Source organism: Colias philodice, chromosome 16 (assembly GCF_061535455.1).
Source record: "Colias philodice isolate Cphi_HAF_F1 chromosome 16, ilColPhil1 Martin Lab GWU primary, whole genome shotgun sequence".
Classification (NCBI taxonomy): Eukaryota; Metazoa; Arthropoda; class Insecta; order Lepidoptera; family Pieridae; genus Colias; species Colias philodice.
The window spans coordinates 8,199,423-8,219,276 of NC_143101.1; the positions used below are offsets into that span (position 1 = coordinate 8,199,423).

Here is a 19,854-nt window from a genome sequence, read left to right on the forward strand (position 1 = left end):
ATCGGATATCGGACGCCGATAGCCGATATCCGATATCGGATACAATTTGCCCTTTCACATTGTCCGATAAAATCGTTCCGATATCATCATGAGTGTTGCCAGAAATTTTTAGAGAAAACTAAACTAAATTGCCAGTTGATAAAAAAAGGTATAATTAAAAAAAATCAAATGTTATATCATAGTTGTACATGTACATTAAAAATATAGTACGACATAAAAGAGATGAAATTAATTATTTTGGAACTAATTCGTTTTTCATTACCTGGCAACCCTGAATTGGCAATGTAGCTGTCAAGTTGAATAAAAATTTGTTGTTTTTTTCGTGAAGTGGAGAATTATTGAGATAAAATTGTTATTTAGAACAAGAAATTTAAATAAAAAAGGAGACATTACGAAAAAGGTTAAACGTAGCGGTGTCCGTGATGTGGTGTATAAAGTTTTTATTAGGTGTTTGTCCGAATTTCAAGCTGGAAATTTATTGACTGATTTGGAAAACGTTTACAAACGTACAGCAGAATATACCGGTGAGATTCCATTTATTTTTGATCAGTACTACGTAAAATAGAATATTCCATTAGTGACGAGTGTTTAATGTATGTATGTATGGCGATTATTACGTTTTCGCAATTTAATTTGAGGTTATTTGTATGTAAACAAAAACTAGTTTTTATAGTGCGACCAGCACAATTTGAGTCAAGAAGTTATATCCAATCCAACCAGCCTCAAATAAAGTACCTAGTTTAGATTTTACTACATAGTATAGTGATAACTGTTTTCATACAGCTATCTATCTATTAATCAATCAAACCATAAGAAAAAAATCATATTTACTGTATCATATTTACAGATACTGAAGATGCCCCGTACCCTCTTGCCAGTACTTCGAAACAGAGTGATGATCAGTCCTTTGAAGGAGTAGAATATTTAGATTTTGATGAATTATATTAATGTACAAAATTTATCTACAAAAAAAATAAAAATATGTGGTTTTCAAATCGCCTTGTTTTTTTCTACCCGACGGACCCAGAAAGAGGGTAATGTGTTTGAGCTGCATGTATGCTTGTTTGTTTGTATGTTTGATTCTATGTGCGCCTCTGCAGTCTAAACACTTGACCGATTTTTATAAAATAACTAATTCCAAATACATTCAAGTAAAATTTGACCTAGGTAGGTCAATTAAAATACTAATGTATTTTTGTCTTAAATTACACTATTGCTACAATGAAACAATTATAACGGTTTAAATCGCGGTATTTATTTTAGATTATATTATATAGATTTTTGGATTTTTATTCCATAGTATCAAGATCGCTTGCGTCGCAGTATCAGTGTTGCTATATGAGCGACGGTGGCGCCCTCATTTATTTTCATCTCTTTTGTGTCGCACTGTAACTACGATAAAGAAAAACAACTTCAAAAAAGAAATGTAAAATGTAAAAAAAGATTTGATATCACAAATTACTGCATATTATTTAGATGTGCTATTTACTAAATAGTTTTGATATCGGTCATTTGTATAACTTAATATACTTATGTTAACACATTATAAATTAAATAAATTTATATCAATACCTACTACAACCTAGTTAGTATTAGTTAATAGTTTTAGTAATACATATTAGTAAATACCTTTCAAAATCTATTAAATGTATTTTTAGCAAGACGTACCTAGCATGTACCTAGTCATTTAGTCATTTTTTCACGCCATACATTTATAAAAGTTAATGTAGTACCTATGATAAATTTATTAAGTGATACAATCTTTGTTCACATTTTCTTTTCTTTTTCTTAATACACTGTATAGGTAAACCAGAATCTGATGGCAATTAGGGAAATCAAAATTTAGAGTGTGCAACCCTAGGGAAAATGGACAGAACGATCTTGATACTGCATATTTTTTATTTTGTCCTTAATATCATTAGTCACATTACACAAGTGGATAATACTGTATTTAATAATGAGATATCCACGTATTATTATGTAGGTACACACTTATTACATGTATAATATATTACTTTTCTAAAGGTAATATGTACATAATAATATTATGTATTTACACATACCTATACATAATAAAGTTAAAAACTATTATATGTAGTAAACTGTCGCAGGCTAATTGTTAACCCTCTTGTTTATTGTATATGCTTATATGTATGTATATTTATGTATGTATATGTATGTATATACAGGGTGTCCCGCTTTCGGTGTACTAAGCGCGAAGGGACTTGTAGTTTTGCATACACTGATCACATAAAAAATACTTAAATAACAAAATTGCGCGAAAAATTTTTTGCTAAATTTTTCCTTAAAATCCATGTATTCGTCTCTAGCTTCGCGCAGCCGGCATATACCGCTTCGCTAATGTGAGTATTTTGTCTATGAAAACATAATCTTAAACGATAGCTCACATGCGGGTGGCAAAGTTGGGCGGTTTGCTTGTTGGGGGTGTACACATGGAATTTTAAGAATTCCTCTATTTAAAAAAAAAATGCGTCTGGAATTTTATAATTATTTTGTACGTACTCAGCGTATGCAAAACTACAAGTCCCTTTGCGCTTAGTATACCGAAAGTGGGACACCCTGTATATATATGTATGTATGTGTCCTTATATATATATTATATACATTATATTATCTGTGTAAGTATATAATATTTATAATACAGGTATATATGTATGTATTTACTATGTAGTTATAGTATATAAATATTATTCTGATTCATGCACTTTTATTTATTATGCACCACCATGATTAATTTAACTATTTTCCTCGACTTTTTTGGGTTGCCTGGTAGAGATCGCTGCCAGCGATAAGGCCGCCTACTGTACATTGATTAATTTATTGTTAAGTTTATAAAATGTATCATATCTTGTGTACAATAAAGTATTTTTCATTCATTCATTCATTCATTCATACCTATATTTGAATATATATAATTATGGCATGTGAAAATATGAATGTAATGATAATGCAGATCAAAACTTATTTACTATATTTAACGATTGTTTAAAAATTTTTATAAAATAAAACAATAATAAAATAAAATCATGTTTATTTTCGTAAGTATTAACACATTATAAAATTGACTTGTACACCTTGGACTTGACAAATAGCCGAATTGGAAACTCCTGTAATAAGTTTTCATAAAATTATATTTTAATCAACAAACAATATTATAGTTACCTATTTATAACATTTTTAAATTAAAGTATCAAAACGGGTAAGTCCAACTTAGCAATAAAATCTTTCACGCGCTTTAAAATTGAAAATTGTGATGTGTTTGACCCTTCTTCATCGAATATTTTTCTATACACATTGTAAACAACACCTCTTGCTTGTGATCGCAGCGGTTTTATCGACATTTCGAAGATTTTGAAGACAAAATCCTAAAAATTAATCATCAACACAAATAATTTGACAACCAATTTGATAGTTGTCAAATAAAGTTGCCACATGAAAATCTCGTATATTTTAAATATAAATATGCCATCAGATTCTGGTAGACCTATAATATCCTAAAATAATATTGTCACTCGTTCAAATATATTTGTAATATGATTGTTGTAATTTCCTGTAAGTAAAGATACATAAATTATTTTATTGTCATAAGCAATTATTTTAGAATTAAGAGTTTTCAAACTTTGTATTATTTGTTGTAAATTCAAAATAAAAATAAAATCGGTGTGAAATCTCCTCCTTTTTTTGAAGTCGGTTAAAAACAAAGCACTCAATGACAACAATACAATAAACAGCACAACCAACATCCGAGTAGGAGGAGGAGCGAGGCAGAATGAGATAAAATAAAGATGATAGACACTAATGTTTTCGAAGATAGATATTTGAATTTAAGAACGCAATATATTTTTGTTTACTTCAGTTCAGCCAATTGCCGTATATTTTAATACAGCAAATAAAAATACCTGCCGTATAAATCGTATTTTAAATGCCTATAAATACTTAATTAATGTGTGTTTTCTTAATAAAAAAAGGTTTCTTTTAAAAGAAAGGGTTTTAGGTTAAAAGCAAAGAATTTTTTTAAAGATTGAGCGCCCTATAAGACTGAAAACACACAAACTAGTGCTTTTTTGCTGTTGGTATACTGCCTTTTCGAAAATTGAGTTGGCAACACTGAACATTATCGTCCGATAGCCACTGGGAATATCGGTGTCGGCTCCGATATCCGATATCGGACCGGACAATGTGAAAGACAGGTACATATTTCATACATTTTACTTCCCTCCGATATCGGATATCGGCTATCGGCTTCCGATATCCGATATCGGATCGGATAATGTGAAAACGCTCTTACACAAAAATTTTTTTATCGCATATACTGCCATTTTAAATGGCGTGCAAAAATTTACAAATTAATACAGTCAAGTTTAGTTATAAAATACATTAATAGACAATTACAAAATTACCCACAAAATACATTAATAAACAATTACAACAACAATTACACATAAAAGTACAATTAAATTAAATAAAAAGTTCCATACTAAACCATTGAGATAATATTACTGCGTATGGAGGAGACACCACGAACAAAATCTGTGCGCCATTTTTTTGCTCTAACTAAGTTTTAAAAATTATTATTTAGTTAGGTACTTAACGATGAAAGTTATTCCTTTGCACTTTTCCGTATTATTTGTGCAATATCGTAACACACACGAAGGCATGTTTGATGCGTTTCACTTTAAAACCATTAAAAAATACCGCTCAACATACGTCACATGACGTATGTTGAGTGGAACATAAGTGATGTAGGCGGTGTCGTCTCCTATTAATATTATCTCAATGTACTAAACATTCAATTCTGAAACAACATCCGGCAATTTTTTTTAAATTTTATAAAATGTCTGTTACTACATTTGATGAGTTGCTATTTATTTTGAGACCTGCTTTGACTCATTCAGAAACAACAATGAGGAGGTGCATTGGTCCAGATAATAGATCTCTGGCGCCATGATAATAGATCGCGTGCGTTGCGTCCACCCCTAGCAAATGCAGATTGCCGACTAAAGTGTTTAGTGTGCGCCGTCTGCGTTAGCGCGCGTTGAAGCAAACGTTCAATTCTTTTCACACACATTTTGTGCGGAGCGGCGCGCCGCGGCGCGGTGCGGTCTGCCCGAATTACACGATTTTTTGTGCGCCGGACTTTTTGCGCGTCGTGTGCGTTACTGCATATAATTGCATAGGTTCTATTTTCACAGACTAAAAAGTGCGTCACGGATAGTCTGTCGTCTGCGCAGGGCCTTATTACTTAAAAGCAATAAATGTAACAAACAAATATTGTTTATCTCATTAATTAAAACCAATCCATGTAGCAAAAAAAAAATAGTTTGAGACGATTGACTCTAACTAGTTTTACAAATAGTGTAGTAGCGATGGCCTCTCTAGTACGTAGTACATAGTAACTCAATGTTTATAATATAGTAATTCGGTTATTAGGGAATACATTACAGGGAAGGAAAAACAGGAAATATGACGAAAAACGTGGATGTGATGTCACATAATATGCGAGAAAAAGTGGAGTTATTTATGCAATAATGTGATATAGCACCATTTCTGGGAAGCCCTCTGTATATACTATTTCTTTTCAGCGTTTTCGCCTTAAAAAATTATGGGATCATTAGTAGCTTCGTCTGTTCGTTTACTTTATTTTAGTTACTTGGTCACAGAGTAAGTATGTAATACTTAATGTAATATATATACCTACAACGTCTTGGTGGCGCAAACCATATTTTTTAGCTACTGTGTCTGACAATGACAATATGTCACTATGTTTGCCTAATGTCAAACTTAATTTCATCAGTGAGTGATGACAAATTGAGATTTTAGATTATTATTAATTGTTGAATTTCTTACTTTGTTGGGTACGTGTTGAATATCTTTTCATTAAAATAAGATGGCCAACGATGAAAATGTGTTAAAACAATGTTTGTCAAAATATAAATACCGGGACTATACCTCCAAAGAGGTCAGTAGTTTGTTACAATTGTATCGGAGCTTGACTTTTAGATTAGAAGCTTTTGTGTTTAATAACGGAGCACGAAAAGATTTATTAAATCTCGAAGGTACTATTCCTGTGAATTACAAAGGCTCATATTACAACATACCAGTGTGCATTTGGCTCATGGACACTCATCCTCAAAATGCTCCATTGTGCTTCGTAAAGCCTACACCAGATATGTCGATAAAAGTATCAAAATACGTAGATAGCAACGGTAAGGTTTATTTGCCGTATTTGCACGAGTGGAATCCGAATGGCTCATCATTGCAGAATCTTGTGCAGTGTATGATTGCTGCCTTTGGTGAATTACCACCAGTTTATTCTAAGCCACGTAATGAAGTGCGTCCACCATACCCTCCTGGTACATTTTTGCCGCAATTATATCCACATCCTCAAGTACAACCCCATTCACAGCCACCATACCCTACTTTTGCCCCTCAACCAACAGCTTCATCCAACTTGCCCTACCCTGGCTATGGTACCCCATACCCGGGTCAGCCCACAAATGTGAATGGAACTCCCTACCCAACATTTAATCCTACACCATATCCTCCTTCTACAAGCTATGGCCAAGGGCCAAGTCCAGATGTTGCCGGTGGAACAATTACGGAAGAACATATAAAAGCTTCCTTGCTATCAGCTGTTGAAGATAAACTTAGAAGGAGGCTAAAGGAGCAATCTCAACAGTCCCAAGCTGAACTGGAAACATTGCGTAGAACTCAACAAGAGTTGCGCGAAGGTAAAACAAGGCTGGAAGACATACTAGGTAGATTGCAGAGGGAGAGGGCAGATTTGGACAAGAATGTTGCTGTTCTACAAGAAAAGGAGAAAGAGTTACTGTCTGCTGTGGATAGATTAGGAGAGCAAGAAGGTGTAGATGTGGACGAAGCAGTTGTTACAACAGCTCCTTTGTATGCACAGCTATTGAATGCATTTGCTGAGGAGGCAACTCTGGAAGATGCCATATATTATATGGGTGAAGCTTTACGTAAAGAAGTTATTGACTTGGACACATTTTTAAAGCAAGTACGAACATTGGCCCGCCGGCAATTCACTTTGAGAGCATTGATGCATAAATGCAGGCAAAAGGCCCAATTAGCTTGCTAATGGTAAACAAATGCATAGTTGTTTGACAGATATACTGTTATCTATATATTACATAGAATTCTCATGATAAGCTGAGCTTGTATTTTATGTTATCTGTATAAATTATAGTTTTATATTTTGATCAGTTATGTTATATATTGAATGGCAGTTTGCCTTTGAATTATGCATGTGCAGTTATGTTTTTTTTCTTTAACTGACTTAAAATGTCAGCTACATATAGTTAATTTATATGTATATGAATCCTATATTATAATTATTCACATCAATGTAGAAAATCTATATTTCATTAAATTTTGTATCCATTACATTTAATTAGCTTTTATATAATACCCTACCATATCAAGGGGTTGTATAGTTTCTACATTATTTAGCATACAATTTATGATAATGCTACTTTAAAATTAGATTTAAAGTAAAAGTTACTCATTACTAAATTGTGGATATGAGATTTTGTAATAGATAGACAATAAGACTCAAATGTACACTAAAGGCTGGAAGTTGTTGTGGACTGCAGAGCTTTTGTTATCTATAATTTTATTTTATATATCATATGTAATCACACATTTTCTAGTGTTAATATTAATAAGTCTATAAGAATGGTGTAACTTTGCTAATAAAAAAAGAAAATTATTAAAATGTGACATGTGAAATTCCTTTTAAGCAAAGGCTTGATATCATCATAGTGTTATAGGCTTGGCGCTAAATCATATAATATGTACCTAATAAGATTATAGTTACATCTTCATTAGAATCTATTTATGTAACAGTATAAACAACTGCCGTCATGGTGCCTCACTGAAGCTAGTAGTAGGGGAGCCCAGGATGCTAAATGTGGATTTACTCGAGCGTCACGGGAACCTATTAGAATTGGTAGATTAGACCATAGCGAGAAAAAAAGGTCCTACAATGTTTTCACTTTTAGCGGTGGGGAAGGGTTTTTTTATTTTTTTTAATTTAAAAAAGAAAAAAATTGGCTTGGAAATACTCAAGCGCGTTAGATATTGATATTTTGCATGCTCCAGGACGTCACTGAAAAAAAGTATACGTTAATCTGACGATTTAAGTGGCGATTTAATCGCTATGAAGAAAGGGTAAAAAATTAAAGTAATATTATTCGAGCGTCAGATTAATATATGGGGGGGTTAATTACAATATAAGAAGTCCCCATTTCGCTAATCTGACGATTCGAGCTCAACCTTGGGAATTATGGATTATTCAAATTTTCCAGCGGGGCCCCTGAGCGCACCCACCAACCATAACTGCTCATATTGACTAGAGGTACTAATGAATAGCTAAGGTATCGTCCCTTATAGTAATCTGACGCGCTCGAGTAAATCCCAAAATCCCCTCTTGGGCTCCCCTACTATAGGGAGATGATGACAAAGCAACACAACATTGGTTACATTTACTACAATTGTTATAATTTTAGAAATGGCATCAACTCCCTGGCTTATTACTCAAAATTAATGCCCATGATCTTATTAACTTGTGTGTACTACCCTCAAAAGTATATTTCTATGAATGAACTTGAAGAATGAGAACTATTCATTTAGCAAAATGATCTCATCCAATAATAACGAATTTTTTACCTAGTTATTGAATGAAATCATTCCATTTGATAAAGCCTTTGTTAGTTTGTGACTCTTTGTTGTTTATAACATAGTTACATATTTTTGCAATGAAAGAGCTGCACTCAATATGTTCTAATTGACACAAAATTTGGAACACAACACCACTTTAATAACAATTAGAACACTTGTAGCCATTCCTGTTAGAAAATACTGTGTCCAAATATTTATAACAATAATAAAATAATAGAAATAATGTTAAAATTGTCTGAGAAATCCTGACAAAGATGTAAAATATGAAATCTAGATTTTAAGTGTGCATATTGGAAGCCAATAGGCAAAGTTTTGTCTTAATAAAAATTGAAGTAAAAAGGACTAAACGAGTTTTATTATAACCCTTTCCTCGTTTCATTTGAACTAAAGATTCATCATTGCATTTCTTGCATTAACAAACCTAAAAATTAGATAAATAACAAGAGAGTTAAGAAACAGACCGGATTTTTTATCCCCACTCAGTCATGAATGAGCGACCTTTTGAAGAATACTACTCATTTTGCTATATTCAATGATTTTTTTAAAGTAATAGAATATACGTTACCCGGTCTCGGGATGTGAAGACTCGTAAAGAGCCTAATTAGGATCTCTACATCAGGCGGCGAAAAGCGATACCATCAAAATACCATCGTGCCTATGACAAAAAAGTTAAAAAAACTCAGGGCTGCATATCACAAATAAGTAAACAAATACATAATGCATATATCATTTTAATATTTTTTACTTAAAATTCATTTACATTTACAAAGGCGAAAGAGAAAGTAAATAGTTGTTTTGACAAGTGTGAAAAGGACGCAATGTCGTGATTTGAATGCAGTGCTGTGATTGGTCAATAAGTGACATTTGGCTTACTCGTAGCAGAGAGTTACTAACTATCTCTTTCGTTCTTACTGTTTCAATAATTATGTTATCTATTTTCAACCAAATTTCAGTTTATGAATGTGGTTAATAAGAATTGCGTATATGTGCAGTCGCTCGCGACCAGCACAAATTTTCTGCTTGTTTTGTGAGCGTATAGCATATCTGTTACTTTAAAAAAATCTTTGGCTATAATATTAGGAAAATAGTTAGAATGTGCATATTATGTAAGAAATTGGTAAGACGAGAAATAAAACCAACTGGTAACTCAGGCACATGATAAATTTATTTATGTCTGTCTCAAAATATAAAAACCATTCAAGCTTTGCGAAAATAAATAAAATGCTTTTGAGGAATGAGTATGTTTGCTGCAAGTATTTATTTCTTCTTTCCCTTTTTGGCTGCGGCAGCGGCTTCTAGATCTATCGGGGCTGGTTTGACAAACGGTATCAAGTCTTGATACTGCTCCGGCATCCAAGGTTTTATTGCTTCCGGTACCTATAAAAATATTGTATTTTTAGTTATAGGTAATATTCAAAATAATCTGTGGTATTCTGAAAGTGTTATCAAGTGAGCGTAAAAACAGCACACTAATTATCGTTTACAGTAAAAGTTGTAATAAAAACGCACACTACACGAAGTGACTTTGTTTTGTGGCTGACATTCTATTTGGCGGTTTTATTAATGAATTAACAATTATTTCAAGTAATAAAAGTCTGTTCGTCGTGTTATGGTAAAACAATGTTCCGAACGCGTCATGGCTTTTCTTTATAGCCACAACTTACATCGTATTATTTGCTATTTTTTATATTTATGTGCTATTTTTTCAATTATACTTTTTGGAACGAAGTTCCTTATTAGCGAAAGAAGACCAGACGGAATTAAGACCAAAAGTTGTAACGACACTTTTTTCTATAGTTGTAAGCCGTGCCGTGTTCGATGCGCGCGAGTGTCTATATCACATAGAAAGCAAGGCAGTTATTTTAGTAACTTCGTTTCATGCGGGTCTCCTTATATAAATGATATAACAATTAATTATGATTAATGTTGTTATAATAAATTTGCGCCTTCAATAATCTGTTGTCACTTTTTATGTAATGGCAATATTTTGTTTTGACCTTCTCTACTCTGCGGACATTACTCGTGTTAACGCATATATTTTTCATCGTAATAAAGTTTTTCTTATAAAACGTGCACCTGGGTTTTTATTGACTATACCAACAAATGTGTCATGTCTTACCAAAATGCCCTCCTCAGTCTGGTGCACTTCAAGCAGTGCGCAGATGACACGCGTCGTTGCGCACATGGTTGCGTTCAGCATGTGCACATACTCTGTGGCTGCGTTCATTTTCTTTGTTTGTCCGTATCTGTAATAAATATATATTTTAATCAATAAATCCATACTAATATTATAAATGCGAAAGTAACTCTGTCTGTCTGTCTGTTACTCAATCACGCCTAAACTACTGGACCAATTTTCATGAAATTTGGTATGGAGATATTTTGATACCCGAGAAAAGACATAGGCTACCTTTTATTGCGAAATATGTACCACGGGCGAAGCCGGGGCGGTCCTCTAGTATAAGATATATTTTTAATGAAAAGAAAAACATTGAGTACGTCGCTGGATTCGAACCCGCGTCTTTTGCTTTACAGGTGAATTCTGCCTAATTTCTTAAGGTTAGATACTTTTAATTAATCATAAATATGATAATCAAGCTACTAAGCAAGTTAGTAGATAGTTTAGCCATTTTTATTATTAACACAAAATTATTTTACAAATTACAATAATACGCTTACCGAACAAGCAGCCTCCTAGCTTGATATTCCAAACAGTTACTGCAGGAAACCAATTCCCTGAACGCAGCGGAGCCCGGGAACCAAGCCTCGAGATCGAGCTTCTTAGCCGCTGCATGATTGAGGGCTCCAGACACTATGTTCACAACTCTGTACGGTATACCCAGGGTTTTGTAGAAGTTCTCCGCATTGGTTATCATCTCTTCCATCATTTCCCAGGATTTGTTGTCGTGGGGTGAAGTTAGGACGAATTGTTCCACCTATAAGTTATCAATGTGATGTGTTACTTTAGTATATATTGCAGACAAGCTGTGTCCCGCGGTTTCACCCGCATTGCTCCGCTTTTGTTGGTCTTGGCGTGATGAAATATAGCCTATAACCTTCCTCGATACATGGGCTATCTAACACCGAAATAATTTTTCACATTGGACCAGTAGTTCCTGAGATTACCGCGTACAAACAAACAAACTCTTCGGCTTTATAATATTACTAGCGGTCCGCCCCGGCTTCGCCCGTGGTACATATGAAAAATAGATGTTGGCCGATTCTCAGACTTACCCGATATGCACAGAAAATTTCATGAGAATCGGTCCACCCGTTTCGGAGGAGTATGCAGACTAACATTGTGACACGAGAATTTTATATATAAGAAGTACATATAGATAATAAATCTTTATTTGCTTAAATTTAATGATTATAAAACCTATGGTAGTGATTGAATACCATAAATAGTTAATAGAAAATAATTTATATCCTTATTTCTAGGTTCTGCCTAATGCCTATTTTTTACATTTTAGTAATTTTTAAGATCAGTAATTTTTAAATATTTAAAAATTTCATTTGTTTTACCTTCTCAAATTGATGTACCCTGAAGATACCGCGCGTATCGCGACCGTGCGAACCAGCTTCCTGTCTGAAGCACGTTGAAAGACCAGCATACCTGTGCAAATTAAATAAAATCTTATAAGTAATTTTTTTTTTATGATTTTCATCAATTTTTCGATAGAAGCGCATTCATTAAGTAAAATGAGTTTTCATGAATGAATGGTTATGTTTAAATTTTAGTTTTGATAAAGTCAAACATGCCAACATTAACAAAAAAAAAAATACTAAAACAATTCAAGAAGCAGTGGAAATATGTTATGTTATAACTAGATGCGCCCTGCGGTTTTACCCGCAGTGCTCAGCTCCTGTTGGTCTTAGCTTGATGATATATAGCCTATAGCCTTCCTTGATAAATGGGCTATCTAACATCGAAATAATTTTTCAAATTGGACCAGTTCCTGAGATTAGCGCGTTCAAACAAACAAACTCTTCAGCTTTATAATATTAGTATAGATTAATACAATACATACCTTATGGGTAAAGCTGACTCTGGAAGCCACTCGTCTCTATGATATGCGGCAATGGGTTGTTCAGAAGTGGCAATGAGATATTTCTCATCTACAGCATTGTCCCCTTTGTTCTCTGAACCTTTTCCAATGACCTTGTACAATTCCTCATCGAATTGAGCCAGTTGAGCTACTTCTTGCATCACCTGACAATACACCATTTATTTAATTTTACATTCCCTATGTCTGTCATGGTTCATAGAAATTCCTATAATAGTAATGTTTTAATACACTATTCTAAAGTGTAATATTTCCATGTCTTATAAATTACAAATATATTAATAAGAAATTATGGTTTAATAATCTTATTATTGCCATTTTACTCATTAGTTTAAGAACTTACAATATCAATTTCAAGTTTTTTGATATCTGCAATAGTTATGGATTAATTGCCTGTGCACAATTAACAATTACACCTGGTAGATTGCAGAGATGTAAAAATTCACAGATTGTTTATTACACACATAAAGTTAATGTTATGAACTATGAAAAAAATGTTAATCTAATAATATATAAAAATAAAAAGCTTAGTTCGTTTGAATGAGCGAATAACAATCAAGAACAACTAAACTAATTATCAAAAATATTATGCTTTCCCAATAAAATTAATGAATACTGTAATGTGCTTACCTCTTTCCTCATAAAGAAAGGTGTGTACAATGGAGTATATCCACATTTTAGCAGTATCCTTAGAGACAGTTGTACTAGAGCCTGTTCTAGGAATACTGCAGGGCCCTTGAGGTAATAACCCCTTCCTCCAGCAACTGCTGCTCCTCTCTCTCCATCCATGCCTGAAATTATTATCATTAATCTATATGTACTAATATTATAAAGCTGAAGAGTTTGTTTGTTTGAACGCGCTAATCTCCTGAGATTAGCGCGTTCATTTTTCAAATCGGACCAGTAGTTCCTGATCTACTGGTCCGATTTGAAAAATTGTTTCGGTTTTAGATAGCCCATTTATCGAGGAAGGTTATAGGTTATATATCCTCACCCTAAGACCAACAGGAGCGGACCAATGCGGGTGAAACCGCGTAGTTCAGCTAGTTAATAATAATAGAAATAAGGACCGCAAAAAAATACATTTTCAATATTTCAGATTGTATCTTTTTAATTTAAAAAAGATTTAGTAATAACCAACTTAAAAAATATATTTCTAGCAGTTTTGAACTAAGTTGACAACTACTAGAAATATATTTATAAGATTACTATTATTATTTACTAGCGGACCGCCCCGGCTTCGCCCGTGGTACATATTTACGTTTTCTCTACATAAAAACCATCCTCGTACTTCAAGGAATATAATAAAAAAAGAATTATCGAAATCGGTTCAGCCGTTCTCGAGTTATGCGCTTACCAACACATTTTGCGATTCATTTTTATATATAAGATTACAGATTTTAGTTAAATGTTACATTATTACATAATTAAATTACAATTCTTCTTGTAACTTTTTATGTATTTTATGAATCACCATTCTCAACACAATGAGATCAATGTATCTGTTACAAATTACAATCATATTTGAAATACGCTTGAATCATATTTGCTTCAAAATATGAGCAGCATAATACTGCCGTCGAAAGAAAAAGGGGCACATCTAGCATTTTGGTGGAACTGAGATAATTGGGTTTAAAGTTTTTACCATATTCTGCTTCATAGCGTAGAACCGCGTTAAAACCACTTACTACAAAGAAAAGGCATATAATTGACTGTGGGCACAACTGGCGCGTTTCGACCGAACCCTGCCCTCCTTTCCTCACCCCTAATCGCAAATAGTTAAAAGAAAAGGCACAACTCGTTATTTGTGCCTTTTACGTTAATTAATTGAAACATGCAAGGATCTTTTATTAAGTAGACAGGGCACATCTGGCCACACATCTGGCATTTGAGCCTTTTCTTTGTGTTATGTTGTAGATGTGCCTTTTGAAGTAGTTTTTAGTAAAAATCTGTATGAAGTAAAGTCACATCTACATATATATGTGCCTTTTCTTAGTAATTAAGAAAAAATTGTAGTAAATGTGCCTTTTAACACCTTTTAATTTCATAAAACGAAAATATTTGTGTCATTTGTGCCTTTTTATCTCCGAATTCTTTGGAGATAAAATTCTACAAAAAATTGAGCAGATGCGCCTTTTTTCCTGATTCCAAATATGTATATAACTCAATTTTTCAAAAAATGTTAGTTGTGCCCCTTTTTCTTTCGACGGCAGAATATAGAAGAACATGTAAATTTTACAAATTTAAATATTTACACAACTGCTTTCATACTGTGTCATATAATAGGATGATATTATACTCAAGAATACTGTCTAAGTATCAAACTCTATGAATTATATTTATTTTCGAAATGTTCAAATAATTGCAATGAAATCACTACATAGTATAAAACAAAGTCACTTTCTCTGTCCCTATGTCCCTTTGTATGCTTAAATCTTTCAAACTACGCAATTGATTTTGATGCGGTTTTTTTTAATAGATAGAGTGATTGAAGAGGAAGGTTTTAGTATATAATTTACTAGGTTTAAGTCAAAGCGGGCGAAGCCGCGGGCGGTAAGCTAGTTAAACAATAAAGGGTTAAAAAATATATATTGATGAGAACTCACCATCAATCATACATATAAGATCTACATGGGAGTACTTCTTTTTCATAGTACAATCACCAAAGGTTCTTTCCACAGCATTATTGTCTTCATTATCATCCACTGGCACTGATTCATGGAGATGGTTTCCAACTTCACGTAGAGCTGATGAGCGAGTCTTTTCTGCGGTAACTAGACTCTGTTCATTCTTTGTTATTGCTTCATCGATGAGTACTCGCACCTTCAATTAAATAAAATGACAAATGTTAAAAATGCACTAATTTTGGTTTATTATTTATTACAATATGATTGGAATAGTTGTAAGTAATAAATTTAAACATTAAACAATTTTAATATCTACTATGAGTGTTTGTTCCATCCAAGTATGGTGTTTCAGTTACAGTTGTTAAAAAAAATGTTTTAAAGTGGCCATATGCTAGACTTGTAATATTGCACCATGAAAAATATTATAAGAAAATTAATGTTAAATGGGGTACTATGAAGTGTTTTAAATAAATAATACGATACCTTTTTTATTTGATTTACAGTGAGTGGTTTCAAATGTTCACTTGTGAGATTTATCAGGTTATCAGCCACTTCAGAAGGCACTGGGTCATCCTCAGAACCAACCGGCTCTTTATTTTTCATTTTAAGACCAATTTCTTTGCTGCAGACATTTTTAAGTTTATTGAAATTATCCGCATCATGCCTCAATTTTCTCCAAAGTGTATCTTGTTCTACCACAGTATCCACCAGTGCCACATCCTTAAAACGTTTCCGTTGGTTCTCACGGATTTTATCTGGATCTCCGTCTTTATCTGCTCTGAAAAGATCTAGGTCCAAAACCATTTTGATTTAAGTGATTAAAGGCCGGTTAAATTATAGAATTTAATTCAATAATATGAAAAAAGATGACGAAAGTGCCGCATCCACATGCGACACGATCTCAAATCGTCAAGGTGAAAGTGACAGTGTTGACAACTGACAGGTGGCAGCGACATGGCAGTTTTTGGCAGGAGTTGAAAAGTGGATTTAAAGAGGGTGAAACGAAACGTTGTTTATGTTTAGATCACTTTTGCAAGGTGTTTGCAAGTTTGCAACTGTTTGTATCCACTTGCATACGCACGAATATGCAAACTTACAGCTCTATGACGACATTTAGAATTGTTTCTCCATGAGATTTGTCCCCATACATCACAAAAAGTAGTTTAATACTAATAAAAACACAATAATGTAATTCAACATTTGGACGAATGGCAAATGTTTGTAAGGCCGCGTTTCCATCTGCAAGAAAACTTCCACGGTCCACGAGAAATGTCCGACAGTCTGTCTGATAGCAACTTGCAAGTCCACTTGCAGGTGGAAACGCGGAATCAGACTTGCAAGCTAGGTAGGTACTGTCAGGCAGATTGTCGGACATTTCTTGCGGAAGTTTTCTTGCAGATGGACAGACGGCCTTATTAATTGTACTCGAATGGTTTCACGGAAGTGAGTGGCCCAGGATAATTAAATTATTTTCAGTTTCCATTCATATTGCCTGGTAATAAAAAATGGAATTTTAACATGTATTTTTTCATCTTATTGATTCTAAATATCATCACAGATTTATAGAGTAAAATATATATGATTGGTTACCTTGTTGGTTACTTATAGCGTGCGTTATTGTTAAAACCTTTGCCACTTTTGTCTTGCTTTTGTCGACGGACCGTACGAAAAATGAAAATGCACGACCGTCTGTCATTTTTGTTGTCATGTTGTCACTTGTCAATTTTGTCGGTGTTTCGTCTCGGTGAAATTTATCGTATTTCTTGATTGTTTTGTATATTATGTGGTTCATAATAGAAACTGATTCTTAGTGAAAGCAGTTAAATTTGATTATTTAGCAACAACTGTGAGTTTTTCTGTGTCTAATTTATGTGGTATTTAGTGCAATAAGCTTTTGTTTACACATCTTCAACAGTATGTGGAATATATTTACAAAGGGGAGGATACAATCTGACAAAATATTGGGAAAGAGGATCTTTTGTTGTGGAACAATATAAATTTAATTAAATTTTAACATTCTATTTTACTTTATTAAAAGTAGAAAATAATTTTTAATTACTTTCCAATTAAATAGGTAATAAAAGAGAGAAAAACTTACCTGCATTAATTGATTCAATAATTTGTATTCGTCCCTGTTATTGGTACAATTGTTTATTACGTTTCCTCACTAATTGCGATTTCCGCAAGTTTAATAATATGTCATATCATGCCAACCCTTTATCTAACAGGAAAATAGTATTACAAATTAAAATGGATTCTTTTTATTTGTAGAAAATGCAAAGATGATTCCACTAAAAGATAATCAAGATGTGGCATCTTTTCTTGTCACCAAACATTCATGGAAAGGGAAGTATAAAAGGGTGTTCTCAATCGGGACTCATGGTATCACAACATACAACCCTGATCGTTTGGAGGTAACCAACAAGTGGTTGTACTCAGATGTAATCACTATATCATCAGCTAAACACTCAAACTCAGCAGCCAACCATGACTTCACCCTTGTGATGAAAAAAGATAAGAAAGTTGATTCTATGAAGTTTTCCTCGGAACACAAGTGTCTGATTCTTACAGAGGCATTCAAATATAGGCATTTGTTTGCTGAAAAGCCTAAGGATGTTTATGTGAGTGTTTCTTGATTATTTGTTAATTAAACAAAAGTGTTACATATTGTTTAATTTGCATTATAACAAGTAATAATCATCAATTAAAGTTTTTAACCAATAGAATAACTATAAGTGTTTGAGTCAGGTATCACTGAATGTTAATCAAACTTATTGACAAACTGTGTAAAAACATATTCAAATTAGCATGGACAAATCTACCAGAACAAGCAACAATAATATACTAAAAAAATAACTTGTTTTATTATGAATGCTGGCATATTAATACTATTTTTGTTACAGAGATACCAAGCCTACAAGCACCATTGGAGTGGCACTCGTCTTCCAGTAGTTTTAGAAGTGGGGCCATGCTCTCTAGAACAATTAGACCCAGCTACACACACATTACTAGCCAATTACCCATATAACGATATCCAAGGCTTACTCCCCGTGCGAGATGTGCCAGGTGGCTTCGTGATAGCCCTGGGTGGATATAGTCGGCTACACATGTTCTCTAATGCAATGGACCACCAAGGAATAATTAATAAAATGCTGGAAATGGCTAACCTAACACTCAATATAACGATTAAAGTTCTAACGGCTACAATTACGTTGGATGATTATCACAATCAACGATTTGGGAAGTATAGGTATGTTTATTCATTTTATTGTACTTTTTTTGCATGGATTAAAAATTTTCACTTCAAAAACTAAATAATAACATAATATTCATTGCGAATGTATACATTATGGTCATAAAAAAATATATAAAATGCAGTTTTACAAATATTTGTCCACATACCTATCACATCTTTTTTAAATATTTGTAATGGGTATATTTTGTATTTGTTGATTTATACAACTTGTTTGTAGTAATAATTAATTATATAGAGTAGGCTATTATTCATGTGACCTTTCACATAGTTTATCTCTGCCTATAATTATCATATTAACATGTGCCCAAAATTTAGAATACAAAGATAATGAAATTCTATTTGTTTATGTTTAACTAGTCATGACCTGTGGGTCGACTTGCACTTTTCCATTTTGTTTTTTTTTCTACGATTACCTACTATGATATATGATTCACATAAAATGCTTGTTTATAGATTTGCAATTTTTTGTTTTAGAACTATCTCTTTTAGGGCTGATTTTTCAATCCTTGGTTAAATCTTATGTCACCTAAACACTGTCAAAAAGTGGGCAAGTAACACATTTTTAAAATGGTTGTTTAATACGATATTCGATGAATAAGTTTTAACTAAGGATTGAAAAATCGGCCCTTAATCATACTTTAAATAAATAAATAAATTTTAATTTGTTTGAATTGTGGTAATACAGAGTTAATAATCTGCACTAATTCACCATACAATTGGCATACAAATTTTATATCTTAGAGACAATTGTATGAAATTATATTGATTTCGATTCAATCACTACAATTACATTTACATAATTACTATTCCTAAATTTATTCTTAAAATATCTGTTTGTATTTATTTTCCAGTGGAGATCAGCATCAGACTTCGTTAAGTGAATTCCTAGTACACAAAGTAAACCCCGCACGGCATATGGAGCCAATGAAACGAACACTGTGCCTTTCTGACACTTGTATTTTGGAGAGAGACCCACAGACATATTCTGTGAGTTTTCAAATACATTTATTTTATGTTATACCATTTAAATTTGTGTTTATGGATGGTGATCTAAATATAATATAAGTAGAAATTTTTTGTGTAAAATTATAAATATCTAAAAAAACTTGCTCATCTGTTGTTATAGGTATTTTAACACTAATTAATATGTTTATGCAATGCGAATTGCGATTTCTTTACATTA

The 19,854-nt window shown here is 33.0% G+C and overlaps 3 protein-coding genes across 3 annotated transcripts in view; 2 read left to right on the top strand and 1 right to left on the bottom strand.

The window, feature by feature from the left end:
* Positions 1-5,791: 5,791 nt before the first annotated feature.
* TSG101 (tumor susceptibility gene 101) lies at positions 5,792-7,920 on the top strand. Its single transcript, XM_089704613.1, has one exon. It carries the CDS (start codon positions 5,909-5,911, stop codon positions 7,118-7,120), a length of 1,212 nt encoding a protein of 403 aa, XP_089560739.1. The 5' UTR covers positions 5,792-5,908; the 3' UTR covers positions 7,121-7,920.
* A 1,944-nt stretch (positions 7,921-9,864) lies between these two features.
* SerRS (Seryl-tRNA synthetase) lies at positions 9,865-16,332 on the bottom strand. Its single transcript, XM_089704669.1, has 8 exons — positions 15,899-16,332; positions 15,395-15,611; positions 13,419-13,579; positions 12,753-12,934; positions 12,247-12,337; positions 11,401-11,657; positions 10,841-10,967; positions 9,865-10,098 (listed from the first exon to the last, which is right to left on the bottom strand). Exons 1-8 carry the CDS (start codon positions 16,217-16,219, stop codon positions 9,979-9,981), a joined length of 1,476 nt encoding a protein of 491 aa, XP_089560795.1. The 5' UTR covers positions 16,220-16,332; the 3' UTR covers positions 9,865-9,978.
* Positions 16,333-17,125: 793 nt separating this feature from the next.
* Positions 17,126-19,854, top strand: part of Rme-8 (receptor mediated endocytosis 8) — a 33,352-nt gene continuing 30,623 nt past the window's right edge. Inside the window, exons 1-4 of the mRNA XM_089704912.1 lie at positions 17,126-17,261; positions 17,687-18,036; positions 18,319-18,665; positions 19,523-19,658. Coding sequence (XP_089561038.1) covers positions 17,698-18,036; positions 18,319-18,665; positions 19,523-19,658 — 822 coding nt within the window. The 5' untranslated portion in view covers positions 17,126-17,261; positions 17,687-17,697. The remainder of the gene's footprint in view (positions 17,262-17,686; positions 18,037-18,318; positions 18,666-19,522; positions 19,659-19,854) is intronic.